The following is a 25,311-nucleotide window of genomic DNA, read 5'->3' on the forward strand; positions in this document are numbered from 1 at the left end:
TTTTAGCTGCTACAATAGACCTTCTGATAAAGGAAACATTGGTGAAGCTGCAGTACAAGAGTTTAAGTGTCTAAACCAGAGGTGCAGTAGGACATCTGGTCCAAGGATATTCCAAGTTAAACTCAGAGGAAAGCTGAATCCAAACCTTTCATCCCCATCTTGATGCCTTTTCCTGGTCTTAAAATCAAGAGTCGTACACGGTTAGAAGGGGAAAAGGGATTTTACCTTGGTATTTATTTTAAGGATCCTTAGGTGCACACGTCCACGTCATATGCATCGAGATGCACCCTGCCCGAGTATCCCCCGAAGATCGGGTATAACATTATAGGTCTCACTAATTAGCATATCTATCCAAGATTCCCCAATGAGAGGCTCAAGTGAACCCCCCTCCCCAAGGAACCTTCCCCTGGATGGTTCTGTCTTGGTTTACAGAATGTGTTCTGGAGAGGACCTTGGGGTCTGGGGCACACTGATCCCTAGCTACGAAGCTTCTAAAATGTTTAGTCTCTTAGCTTGACAAACAAGTCCAAGAATGTAGGCAAAAAGCACTAGGAATACAGAGGTTGTAAAAAAGGTATAACAGGGGTATAAAAGAAAAGGCAAAAAATCTTCATGGCATCAATCTAACCACAACCTGCAGGCTTTTCCTGGCATTTCCCAGAAAAAATACATGACCTACTGTTTGGGATAAACTCTCCTAATTTTCCAACTATTCTTGGGAGCGCCGGAAAAACAGAACCAGAGAGGCACTGAAGCAGCAGCAAGAAATCAATGAACAGCTGGGTTTTGAGTATCAATAGTAAGACTTTATTTCAGGTATTCTCTTTAGTTATTTAAGGCATCCTGTGTTGTCCGCTATACCCCCAAATCAGTGAACTCTTTCCTTTGCTGGTAGGCTCATGTAGCTTTACCTTGAAGTGTTTGCAGTAGGCTAAAACCAGTTCTGTAGCTAAGGAAAGAGAGATCAAAAACCTTGGTTTTCAGTGTTTTCATTAATTTCTCACTATCAGCAAACACAATGAAATTGACTTTTTGTGGCTTTAGGGTGCTGCTCAGGAGTGGAAAATTTTCATCACTTTGGATACATCTTCCTCTCGTGTTGGTGGTTTTCTCTGGCTGCCAGGCTGCAGGAATTTCTTTATTGTGGGGATATTGCTTATTGTTGCTTTGAAGCTCTAAAAAAAAAAAAAAAAAAAAAACAAAAACAAAACAGCACTGTGCTTAAGAAACATTGCAACTGTCAGACATTTCAATGTTACCCATACTCTGAAAGTCACATTGTGGCTTGATGCTGCAGAAGAAACTATATGCGTCCCCCTCTTATACTTTTGGGGTTGTGGTGACAGAAGGTAGCAGTATCAATGAGTATGTGAGGCCAGCTAGAAGTACTTAGGGCATCTGATTATTTTGCATGTCACATCTCACCCTCCCACTCTCCCATACTTCTCAGCCAGTTTAAATCAGTGCTCCTTTCCAATTCATTGTCCATTCAAACTGCCCATTCATTTACCTGCAAGAGAGGAAATTTGGCAAGTATATCAGGTTTGAACTCCTCTGCCATTAAAATGATTTCAAGTAATTGCACATCTGCCCTGCTCAGCTGGTTGCCAACCAGGAAGTCTTTTCCATGCTCTTTCAAAACCTAAAAACAGAGAACCAGAAGGAGATGATGTCTTTTCTCTGTGTTACTTAATAGGGTATCTTCAAAGCAGGGTCATCCATTGTTCTTCAAACACCTGTAGTACAAACAGTGATCTGATGGCACTGCCATCCTAGGCATAATCTATCAGCCCTTTCTCTTCTACACTGCTGTCTGGCAGCTCAGTTGTGCTCATCTGGCCTTGGCTGCTGTAGCTGCATTGAAGGCTAAGCTGTATGAGATACAGAAGGAACTGTAATACTTTCACATAGCATCTGCGGTAGAGGGGAATCTGCACTTCAGGAGGAAACTTTATGTCAAAGCTGATGCTGTAGTGTCTTTTGTCTGAAACAACACACAGATGCAAACATGGACATTTGGGGAGCTCAGTGTGTGCCAGGTTTTTGCAGCTTTACATCTCTCCCAGATCTGTAGTGCCTTCTGTCCCCTCTCTAGTGTCCTGCCTCCATCTTACTCCCAGCACCACCAAAACCAGAGCATTTATGTTCAAGTGGTAATTTTTCTTCTGTTTTCCTTCATAAAACTTGTGTGGATCCAGGATGGAGGTTCAAGATAACAGCATCAATTAAGCTACAACCTCTTTGCCACATACCTTCTCAAAGACTGGGAAATATCTGTTTGTGGCCTTGTCCATCATATTAGTGAAATGTTGCTCCTTTTTGTCTGCTGGCTGGAAGACGTAGTACATGAGCAACTCGTTCAGATCGAACATTCCTTCCACATACATATCGATTCTGAAAGGAATGGATCCACTTGGTCAGGTCAAACACAGCAGGTATGAACAGCACAAAAGCTACTGGCATAACCTCTCTGAGATGCTGGGAAATCGCTGCCTCTTCTATCACACACACGCATAGTCTGGAAAAGTTTCATTGGGGGCAGGCAGCAGGGGAGCTTGGGTGAAAAACAAATGCAAAATTCGTGAGCAAAACTACTGGGTGTGTCACTCAAACTTGTGCTAAAAACCCAGTCAGACAGGGTAAGTTGAACAGCAGGTCTGTACAATATCTAGCAAATATCTTGACATGTGTTTACCAGTGCTTATTAATTTGAAACATTCAAAAATACCTCAGGTCAAAACACGTGCCCTAAGAGTCCTATCCTTTGACAACCAGTTATTCACTCTAACTCTATGCTAATTCCTGGGTATAAGAGAGAGAAGTTTATTTGTTTCCTTAGAAAACATTGCCCTGAATTTGATGAGGTGAAAATGATGCTGCTGACAAGTGCAGGAGAAAATGAAAAGCAGCATCAGTAAGACAGTCTGCCCCCTGACTGCTTTCCTCTCATAACTGCATTGACCTCTGATTGATGATTCATGGGCTCGCTTGCCCTATCTAATCTAGCTGGCTGTCACTGCTGTAGCCATCACCTGCAGTCACAGTCATCACATGCTGCATGAAGCACTGCTCTCTCCCTCTGAATCTAGCTGTGAGCTGGCATATCCTTGTGTTACACAGAGCTACGGTGTGAGCTGGGGTCTAACAAGCAAAGGTGCTACTGTGACAGTACAGGGCTCTCTCCTTCAGGTCCTTCCCGTAGAGGTTGTACTTCGTTGCTATGTAGTTGGCAATGGCTCTGGTCTGCACCAGCTTCATCCCGTCGATCTCTACCATTGGCAGTTGCTGAAAGAGCAGGTATCCATCTAGGGGAAAGGGAATAACAAGGACACATTCAGTCCCTGAATGAGAACCACAACCGTGTGTTAGGCAAAGTAACCATGTGTACTATTTTTTATTTAGAATCTGAATCATTTAGGCTGGAAAAAGTATCCTAAGATCATCAAATCCAACTGTAAACCAAACAATGCCCAATTTCACCACTAAACCCTGTCCCCAAGTGCAAGTCTACACACAGTGACTCAACCACTTCCATGGGCAGCCTGTTGCAGAGTTTGACAACCCTTTTGGTAGCAATCTTCCTCATTCTTACAAGAAGGTATGGAAAATGCTCAGCATGCAACAACCGTTTCTTAGTGACATGTTAATAACTTAATATTAAAGCAATGAACTGTGGAAATTTCAGATTTGGGGAAGCACCCAAATGCAGAACTTCTACCTGTCGTACACTGAAAACTACATGCACCGCATGGCCCTAACTCAGGTGATTTTCATGGAGATTAACACAGATGAGAAGGACTTGAAGGTCTGACCCAGCCAGTTTCTGTCATGCTTTGCTAAGTATGTCTGGACTTTCTAAGCACCAGCCAACATATAACGTGAATAATAATGAATATAAATAATAGTGAATATAAAAGCATAAAATGTCTTTGTGTCTACTTTATTGATTTTACAAATGGCATCTCATCTGTATGGGCATGTAGTGGGAAAAATGAGTGAGTTCCATGAGATTCCTGCAAGACCCAAATATCACCTGGAGTGAGGCTGGAGCCATGTAACCCTTTTCCTAGCCTGCAGAAGCCTTGTCCTAGAACGAAAGAAGTAAAACTACCTGTGGAAAGAGAGGTATCAGATCAGAGGAGCGAGTGAGAGGTTTTGCTCTAGGGAATCATGTCTTGACTCAGATAACTGATCAGCTATGTCCCTCTTTGTATCCATTGTAAGACAGTCATGCAGAGAAAGTCTCTGCTAGTAGGGGTGCTTTTACATTTATACTTGTGTCTCAAAACACTTTTTGAAAGGCAGCCTGTGGCAGGGGGATCAAGTCATTATTCCTAAAGGAGAACAGGACTGCACATGCTACCCCTAGCTCAGATTTCTTTTGACAGGCCAAGTGAAAAGCACAGACATGTAATTTGGTTTGGAGGAAACGTGAACATCATGTTGAGGAAGATGGAAGCTGAAGCTAGCACAGTGGGTAGTTGCCTTGGGAGGCAGGAACACAGCAGAGGTACAGGTAGACTCGGAAATCTGGAACTCTGTTTGTAAATGGATTATAAAACAACAACATTGTAGGCAACCTAAAATGCTAGTGAATTTCAAGATGATCTGATGACAAAAGCCTGTATGTCCTAGGACGGGAGGCAATGGACACCAGCTGAATCAAAGGAGAGTCAACCATCTGAACTTAAAGAAAGGCTCTGTCGGGGTCCCTTCCCCCCTGCCATGTGGTCCTGGGAGAGGGGCCCTGAGGGGAGACACGGAGCCCCTGCTCAGCCTCGTTCCCCATTGGTTGGTTTGTGTTCCCCTGCGTGGGCAAGGACCCTCGGGTCCCGTGATTGCCGCAGTTCCTCGGCAGAGCCCCGGCCATGCGGCTGGTGAAATAAACATCTCTCTGAAATATCTATCAAGAATCGGTCCATATATATTTCTTTTCCATGGGCTCGTTGTTTGATGCACGTGTTGCAGTTTCCCCACTGTAACAAGGCTCTTTGACTGTGGGTTGTCCAGAGCAGCTGTAACTTCTCCATCCTTGGAGATGCTTAAAGCCCAGCTGGACATGGTCCTGGGTAACTGGTTGTAGGCAGCCTTGCTTGAAGAGGGGAGGTGGAGTAGATGATCTTGAGAGGTCCCTTCTGACCTCAGCACTTCTGTGAATCAGTGAAGATTGAAGAAACTGGGGGGATGATACCACTTAACACACTGCAGTGTGTATCTCTGAAACCTCATGTACAATCCAGTTAAGAGATTTTCTTCCTCAGAGACTAAGACTTAGACTTCTTAAGTGTTTTCAGACAAGTACTTCTAAATCTAATTATTATTATTACTACTGTTATCGCTATTGCTGTTGTTATTATTTAAAAGTGAAGGAAACTTACCCTGCTGTAACTTTGTCAGATCGTCCCTTTTTTCCAGGTAAGATTCTTCAAACTGCAGGAAATAGAGAAGAAAAGTTCTGTTGTCATTCCATGTTTCAGTTTCTCTTCATTTAGGTAAAGAAGGCACAAAAGGGCTGTGTTTTGGGGAATTCTATTTTCTAAAACATAAATCATATTTGAAAGCTTTCAGGCACATTGGCCGTCGCTGTGACAGAAACCCATGGCTCTTGAAACACACAAATCTTGAAACACTCCATCTCTGGTTTAATATCAGAACCTGTTAGAGGTAAAAAAATATTACTATGGTTTTCAGTATACAGTACCTTCAAGGGTAAACTACATCATGGTAGCAATAATAATCTCTTGCTATTTTGGACGTTGGAATTTATCTGAAGGTATTCAGAATTGCAAGTGCTTGACCGCGGTGATCAGAAGATAAGAAGCCAGGTTCTGCTGCGCTGCTGGGGTTTAAATTTTTTCTTTCACTGGCTACAGGGGAGAGGCATTTGTGGTGCTACCAGTAGGCTTGGCACATGATGTGTGGAACTGAGACAGGAACTTGTCCCCTGCCTTGGGTAAGCTCGTGGTCACTGTTGGCTTACTCAGCAATGCACTAAGTGCAGAGTTTGAAACTGCTGTTCAGTCACACTTTTCATAAGGAACAGTAAAAGTACATATTTGTCACATGCTCTCAGTATAAAAAAACACAGGCAAACCTCAACCCCAGCTGCTGCCAGTAGCCACCGTATTGGTTCCATTCGGCCTCGTCCATTGAAGTAGTGCAGCTTGGGTTTTCCAGACATGTTTCCACGTGCCTGATTTCCTAGTATCTGCAATAAAAAAATAAGCTTCACACAATAAAGATTTAGAATCCTGGTTTTGAGTCTCTAATGGCTCTCAAAGTTGTGTTGTTTGAAACTGATGATTTATGGTCCAAGACTTTCACCAAATTAATAGAGGAGGTAAAAGACTATATTGAGAGGCTGCCTTGTATCATTCTGCCTTAAAATATTTCTTACACATGCAGGATAGTTAAAGAGAACCCTGTATTTAGGGCAATTGGCCCACTCAGAGAACAAATGAATCAAAACCATTTGCATCCAAAGTGTTCTGTTCTGACCAAAAAGCAGAGTGTGCTCTCTCTGTAATTTGGCATTAACTCAGAATACAGTTTACTGTTTAACCAGATACATGCTATAAACTCAGCAATTGCTGTGCTTCCTCCAGCAGCCATTATGCTCCATTATAACCGGCCAGGAAGGAATTCTTTCGCCCAGGCAACCTCTTCTACAACACTCCCTGCTTCTGTAATTTCTTTAGACAAGCCTCCAAAGACATGGAAGTTACTTTTGCCTCTGGTAACATCAGATTTGCCTTTACCACAGGCAAAGCCACAGGGCAATGCTTGCTTGGTCCAGTTCCAACTCTGCCAGAATTTCAAGCAACAGCAGTTTCTAGGCAGACAGCCACCGACCCAACTCACAACCCCGCTGCGCATCAGCAACAAACACACACAAACAGTGCCCAGCTTATGCCAGCCTCACAGCTACTGACACCCTGTCCACAACAAAGCTAAAGCATTAACAGCAGCAAAAGGAAAATGCCCAAACCCCCACCACATTCCACCTGTAACTAACATGTCAGCAGCTTCTCTACTGTAGGAAGAAAGAAGGAGGTGAGAGGAAACATGCCCCACTTCTGAGATCTACCTTTCTTTTTCTTAATTCTGTACACCTCAAAAGCAGCTGATTAAGAATCTAACATTTGGTGCACAAAACCATGTTAATAAAGAAAGTACATACACACATTTAATCTATAAAACCCATTCGCTGAGTTTCATGTACAACAATTCCCTGCATGTCCAAAATAAAGAAAAAACCCCACTTACCTTGGGCCCAGTGTAACTCTAAGTTCCCAGCAGCCCTGCCTTGAGATTATATAAATGTGTAGCCCCTCCTACATAGAGAATTGCAAACAATTCTCTGCAAATAGGAAACTTCTCTCTCTCAAGCAAACAAATCAATTTGTTCTGTTTAGTTACTTTTCACCTACAGAAAATAAATTCCTGCCTCATGCTGACTATGCACAAATGTAAGATAGATGAGAGATCATGATCATTGGAACATCTGTGCCAGCACAAAATGGTAATATGCCTCCCATTTTCATTGCTTGGCACCATGCTAGTTAAAAGTAATTATAACAGCCAAAAAGCTCACTCAGTTTAAAAGAATAGTGCTATGCCAATTACACTTTTATTCTAATATTTGATGGGGTTTTTTAAATTTTAACACATCAACTAATTCAGCTCAAATCTTTCACAAGTTTCTAAGCCTTGCTTAGGGTATATTCCTTCAGGACACTTCGGCTGAATTTCATCTCTGGACATCTGGGTTGGACTTTTTTTGTTATTTCTGCCAAAAATGTTTCCCTGAATTTGGCTCAGTGAAAACAAACACCAAAGACAACGTAAGAGACAGTGAGTGAAGTGTGGTATCAGATGGCAAACTGCCCTCTGTACTCCTGACTGCTTTCTTTGGACAACTGTATTGATTTCAAAAAGTCAATACAGCATGCATTCCCATGCACCATCCTGCCTATCTAATCTACGTGGTTAATAGTGATGGAGGCATTACCTGCAGGTACAGTACAGGTAGCTGTCTCCTTCAGGTCCTTCCTGTACACATACTTCATTTCTTGGTAGCTGAAAATGATCCTCATCCTATCAGCCATCACTGTTGGTACCTGTTACATCGATGTGTTCCATGCTTGACAATAAAATAAGCTCAATAATTTATTTAGAACTAGAACCAGAGAAGGACAAGGCATCAAGAGTCACCACTGCAATGTATTGTATTTTAGGAGGTGCCTAGTCCCCAGGTGGAACACTCTGTACCCCATATGGCACATAAGGACAGTCAGGCTTCACAAAAGGAGACCCCTTACTGAGAGCACCTCCTGTAGCTCCCCCTTCTGGTTAGGGCTCTATGTCCCTCTATCCCCTCCTTACATTTTGGGCAGGTCTCCTGTCCAGCCTCTGACACTGCTGGAGAGTGTTTCCCATGTTTTTGGACATATATGACTTATGATGCAGAATCTAGGCTAATGTGGGAGATTGAAGCTTTCCATGCATCGACATGTGCACCAAGGTGCATCTGGTGGTGTTTCACAAACCCAGACTCGCTCTTAGGTAGGCTGTCTGGATTTACCGTTTGTAGGCCTGGCCATGATAAACTCTAGGAGACATCCTGGGTCTAGAGACTACACTGTAGGAAAACACGAGTTCGAGCCTGAAAGTTAATAATGTAGAAATAGTGTAGCTGTAATAAATGGTCAAAAGTTTTTTTGGGGATATGCAGTTAACGAGTTAATTGTTATTGCGAGACTGTTACGGGTGTAATGGTGGAATATGACCCCTGGATGGGGATATAACAAGGACCCAACGGGTTTAATAGCAGGAACTTTCTAGTACATTGCTTCATAGGGTACAAAGGATGAGGACGATGCCCTGGACTGTGATTGGAGAACAAGCCAACCAATGATGTGGACTTGTTTGAAAATGATTGGTGAGGAATGCACGGAGGTATAGACCAACCAGCGAACAGGAAAGGGACCAATCAGCACGAGGATTAAGAAATGCACCAGTCCGGTGGCACCAGAGACTTTAAAAGCCACCTGCCCCCAGGGCATGGGGTTCTCCTATGGAACTTGGGATCCAAGGGAGCACCCAGTGCGTCTCACTGTCTTTTTGTGTATTGTTTTATTCTGGCTCCCATATTTTTTTCTAATTTCTTTTTTTCTTCACTCATGTCATAGAATATTAAGCAGCAGATCTGGTTAGTGACAGTTGTTGGAACACAAGCTTCCTTCTAGGCAGATGCTTCTCTGTTGCATCAGGCCACTTCACAAAGCTGTTATTGTCTGTTGTAAATATTTTTATTTGAAAGTAAATGAAACCTAAGTATCTGTTGCTCTGTGTTCTGTCCTAAATGTGTAGAAATAAACGTTCTCTGCCTTGCCAGAGTCTGCAAAACAGACTGCACCTTTCTTTCATGACACTTTGCTCACAAGAGGTAATGTATTTGTAACATGCTTGTGAGTAGCTGGTATGATCATACAAAAGGTTTGAAATACTTGATTTATAGAGAAAAATAATCAGTTTTGCAAAAACTTTGCTGAGAGACCTTAAAAATCCAATTCACCCACAAGCTTAAATTTAAGAATGGAAACTTGAAACAGGTGTACTTCTTTAAAGGTTAAGTGGTGCCAATGGTCTTCTCTCTCTTCTCTTCCACAGGTCTTACTCTGAGCTTCTTTTCATGTAGAAAATACCTTCTTCAACAAGTTACATTCTGACAACACTAACAATGCATTATTCTTTCTCTAAATTCATAAATTCCCTACCCTACAAAGAGTTATTTGCCTCCATATGCCTATGTTTTCATGTTTTGCCAAGCATTTATTATCAATAAAGACAAAGCTGTTGTCACATTGCCAAAGTAATAGAATGCTTTATTTCTGGTATGGGTTGCTTTGTTTTTCTAGCACTGGTTTTAACTAAAACAATACTAATTTACTGAGCTTCCTTCTCCTTTGGTTTAGGGTTTGGAGTTGCTGCTCTGCTCTCCCCTGCTCTCCCAGCATTTTGGGTCTCACCAAAGGTGGCAAGGCTTTCATTTCTTAAAAACCTTCAACACAGTTTCTACATAATGGGCATCTGGTGGCGGTTTCCTTGGGCTGCCAGGCTGCAGGAACTTCTTAATTGTAGGCATATTGCTCATTTTTGTTTTAAATGCCTAAAAAAAAAATAATTAAAAAACAATTAAGAGAGAAATTCTGGCCACAAAAATGTGATTTAGACAGCCTGGGGAGATGATCACTTCAGGACTGACCTCCAGCTCCTGAATACAGCATGCTCAGTAATAAAATTACCTGCAGCTGAGGAAACCCTGACAGCACAGCAGGAATTTTTTCCTCCACTGCTAAAATGGCTTCCATTAGCTGAACATCTGCCCAGCTGAATTTGTTGCCCACAAGAAAGTCTTGACCATGTTGTTTCAAAACCTGGAGAAGAAAAGAAAACATGGGCTGCAGATGAGAGTGGGGCATATGGGCATCCTTGGCAGCTAAGCCTCACAGCACAGCTGCAGAGCTGAGCAGCAATTCTATCTGAAATTTCAGGGTGGACTTTTCAGCTGAAGCTGAGCCTACATCATTTCACTGTTGCTGGAAAAAAAATGAAGTTTTGTTCATTTCATGTTCTAGTAGACAGACTACAAACTTTAGTCACTCAGTAATGATGAATGATGATTGGCACCGGGAACAGAAACAAAACCACATGCTTAAGTAAACTAGTAACAGTCCTAGAATTAGAAATAGGGATAATGGAAGAAGTAACAAGCAATTTAAGGAATTCATAGAACTCCCATTTAGATGCTTCATTTAAAGTTATGTCCAATGTTGATATCAGGAAGCAAACTTAGAAATGCAGAATTGCAACAGCTAAGTAATGAAAATCCCTGCCTTTGGGAACAGGTTATTTTATTTTAGTGTTAAGAAGTTCTGTGATGTTCACCCTTTATTATTGTTTTCCACCAAAACTAGATCAATATTACAAAAGCGGGAAATATTGCCAGATGCATGAATCATATGGGTTGGGTTTGTTGTTTTATAAATCTATGACTGTTGTTTTACCAAAGTACTCCTAATCTCTCTATCTGATTTATTTGCAAGGGATTTTTGCATTCCTCCAGTGAAACTTTTCCAAATGAAATTAAGCATGGCAGAGAGATGGGCTCTAAACAAATATAAGTATAGGACTGTTCCTTCAACAAAAATAATCTCATGTGCTTGCTTTCACTTTAGTGAAAAGTTTTTCTGTACAGCTGAGAACATATTGCTTTGCAGATGTTCAAATACCACAGCCCTGACAACACAAGCCAACAAATAGAGGAAAATGTGCTGCTATATTTCTCCTTCTTTGAGACAGCCAAGAAAGCTGAGGATTGGGAACTGACCTACACTACAAATGCATTCTTATTTTGCAGAAACTTTTTGGATAATTGCCAGTTTGATAGACACATACTTGCTGTCACTTACCTTTTCAAAGACTGGAAAGTACCTGTTAGTTGCCCTCTCCTTAACTGAGTCAAGATTTTTCTCCTTTGCATCAGGTGGAGAAAAAGGAAACATCAAAATCATCTGCATCAGATCTGCTATTCCCTCTACATACATGTCAATCCTGTTGGTCAGGGGAAGATGGTAGAAAAAAGCACAGAAGTTATTTCATCTGTTTTCCAATTAACTAAGGCAACTTACAGGAATTTTATATCACCAACACAGTGCCAATTTTCACAGCCAAAAGTAAGCATGAACTAAACATGAATATTTTTCAAAAGGAATAAAAGCCTGTTTCTGTTTAGGAACATTTCAGAAGCAGTGCTTAAAACTTATTGTTAGTCTTTTTGATGCCTTTATACTGGATTTACAGGATTGAATTTGGTTTATATAATGTAGCTATCAAATAACAAACTGCTCCATAAGTGATAGGAAGTGTTACATACAGGGCTCTCTCCTTCAGGTCTTTCCCATACAGATTGTATTTCCCTGCTATGTAGCTCAGGATGGCTCTGGTCTGCACCATCTTCATCCCATCAATCTCGACCAGGGGCACTTGCTGGAAGAGCAGGAATCCATCTAGGGTGGAGAGGTGAAGGAAAGCCTTTTAGCTCCTCCTAGACTGCAAGCTGTACAGGAGAGCAAGGCACTGAGCACATTTCTCTTGCAGTGTAGAAGACCACTGATATCTTGCTCTAACTGTAAGACTCACTGCACCCAGCTAACATTGTGGGGAAGATCAAGCAGCCTGCATCACACTCCTGTAGTGAGGTCACCACAGTGCAGCTGAGGCCTGGGCTTGACAGCATTGCCGGAGCTTCACCGGCTGGTGAGAGCTGGCCCTGCTTGTACTTCTGGAGCCTGCCTCATGCTGGCAGGAAAAGCCTGAACCAGCACTTCCAACCCAAGGAATAGAAGGAGAATAAAGATATGTGGTAAATCTGAACTTCAAAAAATTCCAATTCTTTAGAATGCAGATCAATTCCCTGTCAGGGACATACACATGAGTAGTACTGCAGCAAGGCCAAGCTGATAGAATACAGGAAGGGGTCAGGCCACTTTGAACATCCTGAAGCCACAGAGTTAGAGGCAGAGCCTGTGACAGCTGTTGGTGTTTGAGTAAGTTTCACACAGTCACTCCAGGACAAGAGTTTGAGAGTCCCCATAGATTTTACAGGCCTAGCCTTAGTGTCATTCTACAACAATTCACGCCTATTTAGAAACAACTTTGTAGTCACATTTTCTGCTGGTGATGGTCGGAGCAATTGTCTGAGCTTTCAGTGAGGCAGCTCTGAGAGCTAAGTAGACACAGAGATTTAGCATTGCAAAGTCAGTCTATTCTAGACCAGTTTTCTGCTGGACTAATTCACTGTTTTTAGAGACACTCCCTCCTCCATTTACACACTAAGGGCATCCAGAGAACAATCCTGCCTTGTTTATAATCACAGCAGAACTCCAGGTCCAAACAGGCAGCTGCCACTCGCATTGCTCAAAGTTAATGATTTCTTTTAATTACTCAATTTTTATCTGTTTGGTGAATCCTTCTTTCAGATATAAAGGTTCATTCTAACGGGCACGTCTGCCTGCCTCTTTCTCCAGAGCTGTTAAAATATAGCTGTTAAAATACCTTGCTAGGCTAGAATTAACAAAGATTCTTTACTTGTTCTATATTATTAATTTACAGATAAAATTCAAAAATTAGTTCTCTCTGCAGCAACAAATAGCCTGGATTTGTTTCTTGTAAACATTCACAGAAAGATCATGTATGTTCTTGCCTTTCCAGAACACATTTCTGCCTCTTAAGGAAGAAACATTACTTGGTATCTATCTAGCAGAAACAACAGAATGGGAAAACTAATAGATTGGGAAGAATATTTTTCAGCAGAAAGATGTGAAGTGAAAAATGAAATTTGTCTTTCTGGCCCTTGACAAAAAGCAGTGTAGCAAATATGACTGAACTAAATACACCATTTGTTTCTTATCTACAGAAAAGAGGAGTCCCTCTTAAAATCAGTAGTGGACTGCCTCTCCTCCCTCGTTTTGCAGGGAGAACCACTTCACATAACCACAGCACAGAATACATATGCAGGATTAAAAGGAATTTGCCAGTAATTTCAGGGATTGGATTGTGCTGGCCAAAGGTGGTCTGTGGAGTACACATTAAAAAATCAATCACCTGTTGTTGGAGTGAAAGCTCCTCTGGACTTGGGCTCAGAGGGAAGCCAAAGCACAGGGGTTGAATTAAAACCTTTGGACAAGCTGAGATACATGAAGCCACACCGAAGTGAAATAGAAATATAGATTTTTAACTTTTAGTAGAAATATATGCTAAGTGCCTTAAACATTAAAAAGCTGTAGCAGAGACCTTAAACATAGTTCTTGCTGCAGCAGTGGTACCTTTTCACAGAATTCTTTACTTTAGGACAAAATATAGATAGAATGATACTGTTCACATATTTTAGATGGCATGTTCACATAAACAAGAAGAACTGATAGAAACTGTATATGCAAATCTGTGTAATACATGTGTAACACTTGTGTAAGACTTACAACTGTTAGAATTAGACCAGGATAAGTTAAGAAAAAGAAAACTAGAATTGTGTGTTAATCTTATTGGTCAGTTAACAAATATAATCCACACTTCTGTAAGAAAAAATACAGAGCATATAGAGTATAGAGGATATAGAAGAAGAAGAAGCTGTTTGCCTGCTGTTTGCTGTTGCTGCTTGCCTTTATCATGTAACCCCTTTGAACTCTGCCTTCAAGAAAGCTATGAGACTATGTAAGTTCTTTATTGAACTTAGCAGAACATCAGCCTCCTCTGCTCTCTTACCCTGGTCCGGGAAGGAAGGGTACCCCATCAAAAGCTCAACAACCTGTTATTTGTAAGCAACCAGCAGAGCTCGTTGATACCCAGGTAGCACTTGGCCAACATTTGGCTGCACAGACTGTGCCAGGTTAGTTATCCCTCAGGCCAATAAGTACAGGTTTGCCCAGGCCAAAGTTATTTAACTCTCTTTGCCTCTGAAACAGCTGTCTGTCTGCAAGCTGCCTGCTGGGAAGAGCCCCTGGCCCAGGCATCATCCTGACACTGCTGGGGCATTGCTTGGAGGATTGTCAGCTGGTACATGCCAAAATCATGCCTGGGCCAGTCTAACGATGTGGTAGTGTCTAAACACAGGAAACCCTGTCAAAAAGCATATTGGTAGGGAGAGAAAAAAAGTTTAAGGGAGAAGTAATGTGGAGTTACTCCTGTTGAGTCCTGCCCTCCACAACTGGCAACATTCCAGAGGTCCCTTTATCAGGATGACTAATTTATCTATCTTTCTTCAACCCATTCTATTAAACCACACCTTTTTTCTTTGTGTTCTCACCATCTTAAGCTCAATATATAGACATAGAACGCTTGATCTTCTTTATAAAACTTCCCTATCCTTTTCACCATAATTTAATTCTCTCTGGATATCAATAAGCTCAGATACAATCCTGGTTACAGTATCACTCTTTCTAGATAACCTATACTTGTGAAGGATTTACAGACTTGGGCTTTCACTACCTGTGCTCTTAGATTTAGAGCTATAATTGGTTTGTGTACACTGCACTGTCCTCCCACACTGTGAGAGTCCCAGCCAACTGGACCTGCAAATTTAATTCTGATCTAGTTAATACCACTTCTATTTTATTTTTGTTCACTTTAGCTTTCACTGACAGAATTTCTTTAGACACAGCTTTTCCTTTCTGAGCTCAGCCACAATACATGCAAGCCCTCTTCCAACTTTCCTTGTATAGCTTGGCACGCTCAGCCTGCTCTGAGGTTTCTCTCACGTGTCTTGGGCAGCAGGTAAACTGTGAGGCATGTGCACTCTCTACTGCTCCTCACAGTCCCAACTCCTTCCCCACCCTGGCAGGAAGGTCTTCTCCTTCCAGGGTGTCCGTGGAGGGGTTCACTGATGGATTTCTTCTGACCAGATATCAAGGGCAGTGGCTACAGGTCTGCACTGGAGTGTGGGAAGAACTGGTCTTGCTTGCCCAAGGTTGGCATGAATCCTTTGTGGCATGCTGCTTGGACTATGTCAGGCTTTCCACAGGTCTCCCTGCTGGCTCCATGCTTTTTAACTAGGGGAAGCTTCATATCTCATGCTCAGGGAGTTCTATTTGCCCTGGACGAAAACTGTGCCAGGTACCATGCTAACAATTCAACAGCATAGTTAAGTAAGTTATATTAAATAGAAGCGTTTGCCTGCTTAATGTACTACAATAAACACAATCACAGATGCTCTGGCTTTTAGTTTATAGCAGTTATTTGGCACTGGAAATAACGGGTTATTCAAAACTAGTATTGCACTATTCAAGGTGTGCACCTAGAAGTTTCCCCTCGTTTAAGTAAACTATTTTTGAACACAAATTTAGCTAGGCTGGACAAATATTTTGAAGGACTACACCTCAGGTGTCAGGATTCTTACCTTTGATTAACTTGTCATACTGCTCTTTTGTTTCCAAATACACCTCTTCAAACTGAAAAAGGAGTGAGAATAGTGTCACACTGCTATTCTTCTGTTAACTTTCTTATATTAAGTGATAGCACATAACCATGCACAGAACTACTGAGTCAAGCAAAAGGTAATGGGCCAGATCTTCAATCACACTGTTTGGGTACAGATGTCCTGAGGATCCAACACTCCCTGACAGCTGATGGGGAACAGAAGGAGGGCCTGGCCACTTCTGCATTAGTGCACTAATACAGAAATAAACCAAGACCAAGCAGAAACAGAGTGCAAGCATCTACAGAAACAAGACAGGTTGGGGCCAGCACCAAAGGAAAAAAGGCACATCAAATATTTCTAACCCCACCCCAGTTTACACACATCGTAACTGCACACTTAGTAAGACTGAGTTAAGGAGGTTTAGCACAGCTACAAAACTTAAAATTAATAAAGGTCCTTTAAATAAATCCCCATTTTGTCCCATTAGGGTTAATTACTTCAGGAGATTGATACTACTGCTAATAAACTCTGAATGCCAATGAGTTTTGCATCCCACGTATCAACCACCGAACAATGTAGTTACAAACATGCAGTGCTATTGGACATATGAATTTAGCCACTCTCATGCAGCTTTTATCCTCCACACGCATGTTAAATTGTCCCCCACTGAGGAAAGTTGCAAACACCAGTCTGTAACACTCTACTGAAAACGTCACCCAACCTCTACACCGGCTGCTGCCAACAGCCACCGTATGGGCTCCATCCGGCCCCTTCCATTCAAGTAGGTAAGCCTGGGCTTCCCCAACATGTTCCTGAGCTCCTGGTTCCCTGAAAGATATTAAGCAGAAAACAGTCTCTCATAAAACTGGTGTAAGCACCATTATTTTGAGGGGAGACAGCACCGTTTATTCTCACTATGCCTGATCAAGTTTAAACTTCATTTGGTTCAAAACATAAAATGAGAGACAGCCAGTGCTAGGAAAGGAAAGATGTGTGAATCTGTAAAGACGTACCCAGTGCTGACAGGGAGGGTTTCTTATGATTGAAAGCAAATACAGACATGTTTAAACAAATGGTATGAGTCCCTAGCTACAGGGGGAAACACTGCTGCCCATGAAGGCAATTATACAAAGCCACTGAAAATGCCACCACATCTCAGGGAAGCTACTCACTTAGCCTCATTGTCACCATCATTGAAAAGATTAAAAGAAGGAAAACACGTTTTACCAGTAAGCTGAAATTCATCTTGCTTTATTTTGCCATATGTGCATTTTGCAGCTTCACATGCAGTCCATTTCTTTCCTCAAATAGGGGCAAATGAATTGTTTGCCCTAGTTTGAAAACTAGTTACTAGTTACTAGTTTGAAAACAAACCAGTGGGAGGCACCAAGTCAGAATAACAATTTAATGGAAATTAAAGAAAAGGAAGAAAAAAGTAAAAGAAAAACACTGTCAAACTGACAGAGTCAAGGTACAACCTGACACCCTGTTAGGCAGGGTGGTGGTAGCAGTCTGGTAGAATGGTGGCTGCAGTCCTCTGAAGCAGTGATCCTGTAGTAAAACAGTCTGCTCTTCCTCAGGAAGTCCAGTGGTGGCTGTGTAGCTCCTGTCCTCTGGAAATCCAGTGGGAAGGGTTGTCTCTGGTGGTCAGAGTCCCAGATTATATCCACGATGGGATGCTTGGTTCCTCCCTCTGGGTGGAGCATCTCACAATGGGGTAATGAGTCATGAGGCAAAGTGTTAATTAGGCTCATTAACAGAAGATAGTCCGGAGGGAGTTGTCTCTGAGTCAGGCGGCAGGACAATGATGGGCAATTAACAGAAAGATAGTCTGGGGGGAGGAGGCAAGGAAACACTGCCCCACCTGGTTCCAACAGCTCCTGAGGATGGTAATAGAATATACTGCAACCCAGGACATTCCCTTTACTCCATGAAACAGAATGAGCTTCTTTAGCCATCCTGCATGGCTGCAGCCCATTTCCTTGCTGCTTATGGCAGCCTTGAGGTGTCCCTTGAAGCCAGATGTGGAACCTAGCTGCACTAGTGTCTAGGTTTGAAAGACAGGTGTCTGCTAAGGAAGGCAGAAGCCTCCCTTGGAATGGCAGATGTAACCCCTTTCCCTCCGACTTATTATAATTTTGAAATCAAGGGCTTTTAGGCAAAGATGTGGGAAATAGGAATAACAGTTCTCTACTATTATATATTATATATATAACCAGTCAAACAAAACAACAATAACTCTGGCAGTAACAGCAAACAATCACAAACCCAGTCCCAGCCTTCTCGGCTGTCGGGCCCTTTCCCCTCGGGTGCAGTTCCGCTCGCAGCCGGCAGGGGCGCTGGTGGCTCCCGGTGAGCAGGGCAGGTGCGATGGTTCCCCCGCGGCTGCAGGGGGCGCTCCGGAGCGAGCTCGGGGAGCACGCGGCACCGGTGCCCTGGGATCCCGGGAAGGGATGGGACAAAGGCTTCACAAACCCCTGGCCGGACCCTCGGGAACAGCAAGCTGAAACGGCGGGCTGGAACGGCGGGCTGGAACGGCCCGGACGAGCACAAATCCCGGGTGGCAGATGCGATGTATCCAAACGGGGAACCCCGCGGAGGTCGGGCAGGCAGGGCGAGCACGGCTACAATGTAGCGAAGGCTCGAAGCAGCAGCAGGGCACGGCGGCCACAGCCCAGCCTCCAGCAGAGCAGGGAAGGCGGCTTTGGGATCCCAGTGTTGTTTCCAGCAGAAAGAAAAGCGGCCGAAAAGAACCAGCAGCTCCTCTCTCTCCGAACTGCCGAGACCGAACTGCCCACACACCCAGGTGAAACAAAAGGAGCAGCCAGGTCTTTTGTTTTCTCTTAAGCACCCAGCGATTTGTATCTTAGTAACAGTTTGGGGGGAAATTCCTTTAACAGAAAAAAAAACTAGACCTCTTAAAACCCCAACAACTGGCTTCAGGTGCACTCAGAAGTAGCCCCTGGGGCACAGGGGCTCTGCATGTCCCGGGGACTGGCAGGCACATCGAGGCTGTCGATGCTTTGCTGTACCTGTGCCTCTCCCAGAGCGCGTGGCAGAGACAGCGCGTTTGTACCGAGCTGTTTAATACGCAGGGACAACCAGCTGGACTGGCAGTGCTCACACACGAGCAGAATTTCTGCATCCAGGCCTTAATTCCTCTGTGCTTATGCCCTAATTACTAAAAGAATATGACTAGCATTCCCCTTCATAAAGATGTTTGTGTCATACACTAATGATCAGAAGGAAAAAACCCCTTTAAAATAGATATCCTACTGGCTCAGAGTGCCTCACTTAAAAAAATTTCCAGATGACTCCAGTTTTCCCAGTTAAAAGCCAAAGCTGCAACATGACATCTGTCACACCTAGCATCCACTTGATATTTCTTATTTGAATCAGGCTCAGTACACTCTAGTGATATGTTTTCTTCAAGTCACAGTGCTTTGTAGGTGTACTTAAAGTAAAGTACATTTGGAACATATTTTGCCAAAATTTGACTTTAAAAAACAAGGTCGAGGGTTCTCTCTTGAGCAATTCCAGTAAGAACTGAGTCATGCTACTAGAATATATAGGGATATCTTGGGTAATTTAGTAAATATAATCCAAGTACACATTAAGGAAAAAAGTATGTTCAGTTTTAAAGTGTGAATAGCTGTTCCTAATTACAATGTTTGGCTTAAAGGACAGTGTTTTATTAGTTTCTGCACCTTGTGTGACTAGCATTCACTGCAGAGCAGCTTTTCAACTTAGTTCACAACAATTAGCTAGTGCTTCTTTCATTATCACACTTTTCAGCTACATTGCATCTGTATCATTTCAACACACATTGCCCCAACTTGTAATGCACAGAAACTTACAGTAAGACTTTTCCTTCAAGTAAAAAAGTCAGTGACTGAAATATCAAGTATATGAAACTTAATCCTCTTGGAAACATTATCTTTCGTTTGCAGAAGAAGAGTAGGAGTAAGAAGCCTCAGGTATCATTTTATTATTTTACACGAACAAGAGATTCTATGTGGCATTAAATTATGCAAGAAGAGGAATGACAAACATAGAATTAAAACTTGTTTTAAGATCATTTTTTAAAATTAAAAATAACACTATCAGCTCTGAGTGGATTTTAGTTACCTTAAGCTTCCAACACAGAAAAAACCAAAAAAAACCAACAAAACCAAACCAACCAACCAACCAAAACCAAAAAAAACCCCAACTTCTTGGGTTTTGGTTAAAAGTCGCCTCAATCTTTAGATCTACTGAATGTATCTCCACTGACTATACAAGGACCTGACACCTGTAGCTCACATACAGGCAGCTACTTTCAGTTAGTGGGTCTGGACCTGAGTCTTGTCCAGTGGGCTCATTTTAGTTACTCATTCCCCTGTGAGTACTGACACCTGAGATTTCCTAAAGATCAGAAGCTACAACCTTCAACTTACTCGAAACCGGGCAACTTCTACCTTAAGAAAGCAAACGTATTCATCCAGACTCTCAACACCTTTTTGCATATATTTGGGGAAAGATACATCCTACAGAGCCAAGACCTAAGGATTTTGCTCAGACCTCCACTATTTTTCTAGTGTTAATAAAAGACTTTCAGGATGTACTGTTTAAAAAAGTTGATCCATTTTTGATAGAATATGTTGATACTTTTTATTAATAGCCAAGTAATCTTGTATAGCTGTCACCCATTCCTTACTGTTTGCTTTAATTAAAAATCATCATTGGACCTTTCTATATAAGTTACAATTTGTGTAAGAGAAGTATATCAGAATATATCTGTGTTACATTCTTCAGCAAGAGGAGTAGCGATTATCTGAAAATCATATTAAAATAATTCAAAATCTTCCAAGACCAGCTACTCAAAACAAATACTTTTCAGGAGCTGCAGGATTCTGCCACCCCCAGACAGTTCTTTCAAGGAATAGAAAAACCCAATACTGATAACCTAAGATGATGAAGAACCCATTCACTGGGCAACACACAAAGTAGATATTCAAGATTTTGAAGCTAGCTGCACCTGCCCTGGGACTGCCAGACTGTGGTAAACCTTTTACCTTGTTTGCACAAGAAGGGCAAGGAATAGCCTCTGGGATAGTAACTAACATACTGAATCCCATTGCATTACTCCTTTCACCCAGGGAAGGAACGACATCACAGCTGTGTAGAAACCATCTATGAAGCCTAAAAGGCTCAAGCAGATTTAACAGATGCACTGTTTCTAAATCCCAGTCTGGAATTGTTATTTGTGGGTGGTCATATTATCTGAGCAGCAACTGGAATACAGGTTATTGAATGACTACTGTGTACGAAGTAGTGGAAGCTTCACCACTCAGTCCAAAGCTGAGCACAGAAGCAGCTGAATTAATTGCATTAACAAAGGCCTATTGGCTGTTCCAAGAAGAGACTGTAAATATTTATGCTGATTCTTAATACGCATTTGGTGTATGCCCTGCCACTGGGCAGTTATGGAAGCTGTGTGGATTTATGACTTCTAGTGGAAGTAAAATATCAAATGCTCCATGAATTACTGAACTGTTAAAGCTGTACAATTGCCAGAGAAACGGGCTATCATTCATCAGCCAGACCATACCGCAGGACAAAAAAGAGATAGGAAATGGTCTAACGTATATTGCACAACAGCAGTACAAACCACTGGACTTACAAGCAGTCCAATGATCTGACCTGGTGTTGCTTGCTCCTGAAAAGCTGTCTGACTGCTCCTGCTGAAGAAAATTGACTCTTGCAAAAGGTACAAACAGCCAAACGTCCAGGGAATGTGGAGAGCAGACATGGAAAACCTTCTAATTTTACTTAAGTAATACTTGATTCCCATAGCCAAAATACCTCACTACTCAGGGCATTTGGGGACTACTGCACTAACCCAGACACTGCTGAAGAACTGATTCATGTCATGAGTTTATGCTGAAGCCAAATAAGTAATCACATCTCGCATACACTACCCTGATATCTAGCAAAGACCTCAATACAAAATTTGACTATATACATTTTTTTAATTGTTTTTGTCTAAAGTCCGTATTTCTATCCTATTTCCGTGTGAGCCTTAGTAACACACCTGTCTGGAATTTCTCTGAGCATGCATCTGAGGGATGCAAGAACAGTTTAAGAGATCATCATCTTCCAGAAACAGCAGCACTCAGCATGAAGTGCTCTTTGGCCCTGGAGCTGCGATCAGAGTCCAGCATATCCCACAGGCCAGCTTTCCTGCTTCAACCTAGAAGAAACCAACACAGTGCTACAGGCTTGCACTTTGTCCTCTCGGCTGCTTCATGGCCGTCCCGGTCAGCTCTGGACCGCACTGCAGAATTAATTTCCTGGTTAAAACACATCTTTTTCTGGCATTTTCTTTCCTGCAGCTTCCAGCTGGTGAATAACTATTGAGCCATTTTCAGGCTACCCGGCACACGGACAGACCAAAGAGAAAAAAGAATTTACATTACACCAGCAGATGCCCTAAAAAACTTAGAAGTAGTTTCACTTTAAAAAAGTCAAGCAAATGCTTTAAGAAAAGGGAATTTGTAAGTTCTTACTTACCTTCTGACTTTAACTCAGACTCCACCCAGCACAGGCAGGTTCCCCAGGGCTGTTTAAACTCTGCAGTTTGGGGGAGTTTCCAGCTGTGCCCAATTAGAGAAAAAAAAATCCCAATGCTCTTAAACGGACACTATCCAGCTTAAAGACGTATGGCTCTGAAAACTGACACCCAAGGCAGAGACAGTCTTCGTTTGCTGCTTTGACTAAATCATGATGGTAATCTCATAGTTTCTATGGTAGCCATCTATTCAAACTCTTCTCTTGGAATTTTGGGGGCATTTTACCCAAATACAACAGCAAGACATTTAAAAACACTGAGAAAATTATAGATTTTTTTCTGGGTCATATTTAAGGTAATAGTAATCATTTACAGAAAAAACACTTAAGTTTCTAGGCTTATTTAATTATTTAGCAGGTTTTTATTTTTGCTGCTGTATAGGATGGAAAAGTTACCCAGAGTATGGGATAACAGGGCTCAATTACTTTGAAATACAGTATCAAGCCTACTTGATATAAAAAATAGATGACCGTTTATGTCACAACTCACCCTATGCCTCAAGGCAATAGCGTTAATTTATTAAATTGAATGTACATAGCTAATAGAGATAAAATAAACTATGATTTTCTTACCCATGAGAAGTAACTGTGTCAGCTTTTCTATCTGTATTTCAGCTAAAAATCCCAAAACTGAAAGTGGATGTGAACAGACACAAAGACGGCATAGCAAATGGAAAACAGGATTTGGGTGCTAAGATAAGGTTCTCTACTCTGGCACAGACACACGTGATGTTGGGCATTGCTTTACATCCCTGTAGCAGACATTAGTACAACTAATCTGAAGATCTGTTCACAGAACCCACACTGCTATCAAAATTGTATTTGTCTGTCTAAAGCTATGACTGTACTAACATAGCACCTCACTATGGGGAATCTGAGGACAAAAGTCTCCAGGTAGCTTTTTCCTCGCAGTTGGAGTTTTGTTTTTCTGCCTGGAAATTGCTGGCAGTGTCTTCTAGAGGATGCACTTCCCCTAGAGGCTTCCTGCAAATTTGTAATTTATGTGCTACAGAGATTGATGCTGTCAGCAAAACCCAACTGTATGGTGCTTCTTTGCACTTTGCCTAATTCTAACTCTCTCTTAAGTTCATAATGTACTGAGTGAAGCGTAACATTAAATGCATGTTTCTGTATTTTTTCTATGTCAAACCTAGTTACTACCAGGCTGCTGTACAGAAAATTCCTAAACATGGGTCAGAAGTCCAGCAGAGGCCCAGAACAGTTCCCAGCTAGCAGCATACATATCCTGTTTTGGAAGGTCTGAACAATGTGTAAATGCATGCCGTACCAAGCATGGGCATGATGATCCCCATGAGCCTAAACCAGTAATGCAGATGTGGCTACAGTAGGAATGCGGCACATACACAGATGGCTGAGTAGAAAGGAGCATTTGTTTATACCTACCCATGATGGCAGTATTGAATCAAGATTAATCTATTCCTGCTTTTGAGGTCTTTGATATCAGCATGCACCTGAGTGCAAGAGTTGGTTCAGGAACAGAGAACACTGAAGGGCATGCGTGTAACTGAAGTCTCTTTGTCGTCTCTGCAGTCTCAGATGCCACCAAGGACAGCAGTAGGCTTGGTGGCAAAGAAGAATGGGAGGGAGAGGTCCCTAATTTAAGGCTCAGGGATGACTGAGTGGTCAAGCAAAGCATTCTGATGCTTTTTGGATTTGCTGAATATAGCCACATCCAGATTCGACTGTGGTTCCCCTTCTACACATTCCTGTTCGAAGACTTTCCCCCTTGTTCTCTTTTTATTTTGCTTCCAGCACAGCCTTTCATAACGTAATTACAAAGCTCCTTTGGAATCTGAAGGCAATCATATCAATGAGGTTGCTGCTATCTATAACTTGAATAGGTGTTCTGTAAACCTCTAGAGCAGAAAAGAAAATAAGTTTCTTTTACACATTATTTGTTAAGCCACACCCACGAGTATTCAGGCAGCAGGCATGGGGCCCAGGTGCCATTGAAGTGATCTGGGGTTGGGCAAAGGCAGATTTTAACTAGTGAGTATACTATGTCCTGGCATGTCGCCTTTCTGCTGTGCTCTGTGGACACACTTCCTTGTGCTGTAGATGAGGCAAGTTCAAAATCTTCTCAAAATGTATCTACCTGCAATCCTCACAAAACACTAAGCATTTGGCTTGGAGGATGATGCCTGATTGCAGCATCCTCTCAGAGGTGGGCACAGGGTACATGACAAACTGCCACCAAAGAATTAAACACAAAAGGGTAGGAGGATTCTCCCCACGCTGCTTATTGCACTCCTAAACTGAAGCGCAACACCACTGTGATAAATTAGAGTCCACATGAGTAGGTACAAGTCGTCATACATCACTTAAGCCTAGACTTGCTGCAAACCTTCAGTGACTGCTCTGGTTCTGTGCAGGAAGCTTTACTGAATGCCCAAAGCAAGGTTAACCAAGTCTCTAGTCACACTCACACATATTTCTCTGAGCTCTTTGGCTCTCAGCTGGACCACTGGCACAGGAAAGTCTGAAAACTATAACCCTAATTCTGGTTTAAACCTGCTGTAGTGCTGTGAGGAGAGTTTAAATGGAGACTACATTGTTGTTTGGATTGTTAAGTCTTTATTGATCTAATGATCTCAACATGGTCAAAGGGCTAATTTATCAAGGCATGTGGTAGGCAAAATCAAGGTTTCAAAGGCAAATGAAACATACCTTTAGCACTACAAATTTCATTGAGAAATATTTAACTT

At 42.1% G+C, this 25,311-nt stretch overlaps 2 protein-coding genes across 3 annotated transcripts; both read right to left on the reverse strand.

Annotated features, from left to right (window-relative positions):
* Window positions 1–784: 784 nt before the first annotated feature.
* LOC116442063 (glutathione S-transferase-like) lies at window positions 785–6,233 on the reverse strand. Its single transcript, XM_032104623.1, has 6 exons — window positions 6,095–6,233; window positions 5,379–5,430; window positions 3,173–3,305; window positions 2,253–2,394; window positions 1,511–1,642; window positions 785–1,175 (listed from the first exon to the last, which is right to left on the reverse strand). Exons 1-6 carry the CDS (start codon window positions 6,179–6,181, stop codon window positions 1,053–1,055), a joined length of 669 nt encoding a protein of 222 aa, XP_031960514.1. The 5' UTR covers window positions 6,182–6,233; the 3' UTR covers window positions 785–1,052.
* Window positions 6,234–9,866: 3,633 nt separating this feature from the next.
* Window positions 9,867–23,167, reverse strand: LOC116442064 (glutathione S-transferase A4-like). Of its 2 annotated transcripts, XM_032104625.1 has the most exons (8): window positions 23,159–23,167; window positions 22,529–22,611; window positions 16,698–16,804; window positions 15,956–16,007; window positions 11,939–12,071; window positions 11,475–11,616; window positions 10,308–10,439; window positions 9,867–10,171 (listed from the first exon to the last, which is right to left on the reverse strand). In XM_032104625.1, exons 3-8 carry the CDS (start codon window positions 16,782–16,784, stop codon window positions 10,049–10,051), a joined length of 669 nt encoding a protein of 222 aa, XP_031960516.1. In that variant the 5' UTR covers window positions 16,785–16,804; window positions 22,529–22,611; window positions 23,159–23,167; the 3' UTR covers window positions 9,867–10,048. The 2 variants fall into 2 exon arrangements, with proteins under 2 accessions (XP_031960516.1, XP_031960515.1); XM_032104624.1 differs by lacking the exons at window positions 22,529–22,611; window positions 23,159–23,167 and adding an exon at window positions 17,455–17,489.
* Window positions 23,168–25,311: the final 2,144 nt, after the last annotated feature.

The sequence above is a fragment of the Corvus moneduloides genome, chromosome 3 (assembly GCF_009650955.1).
Source record: "Corvus moneduloides isolate bCorMon1 chromosome 3, bCorMon1.pri, whole genome shotgun sequence".
Taxonomy (NCBI): Eukaryota; Metazoa; Chordata; class Aves; order Passeriformes; family Corvidae; genus Corvus; species Corvus moneduloides.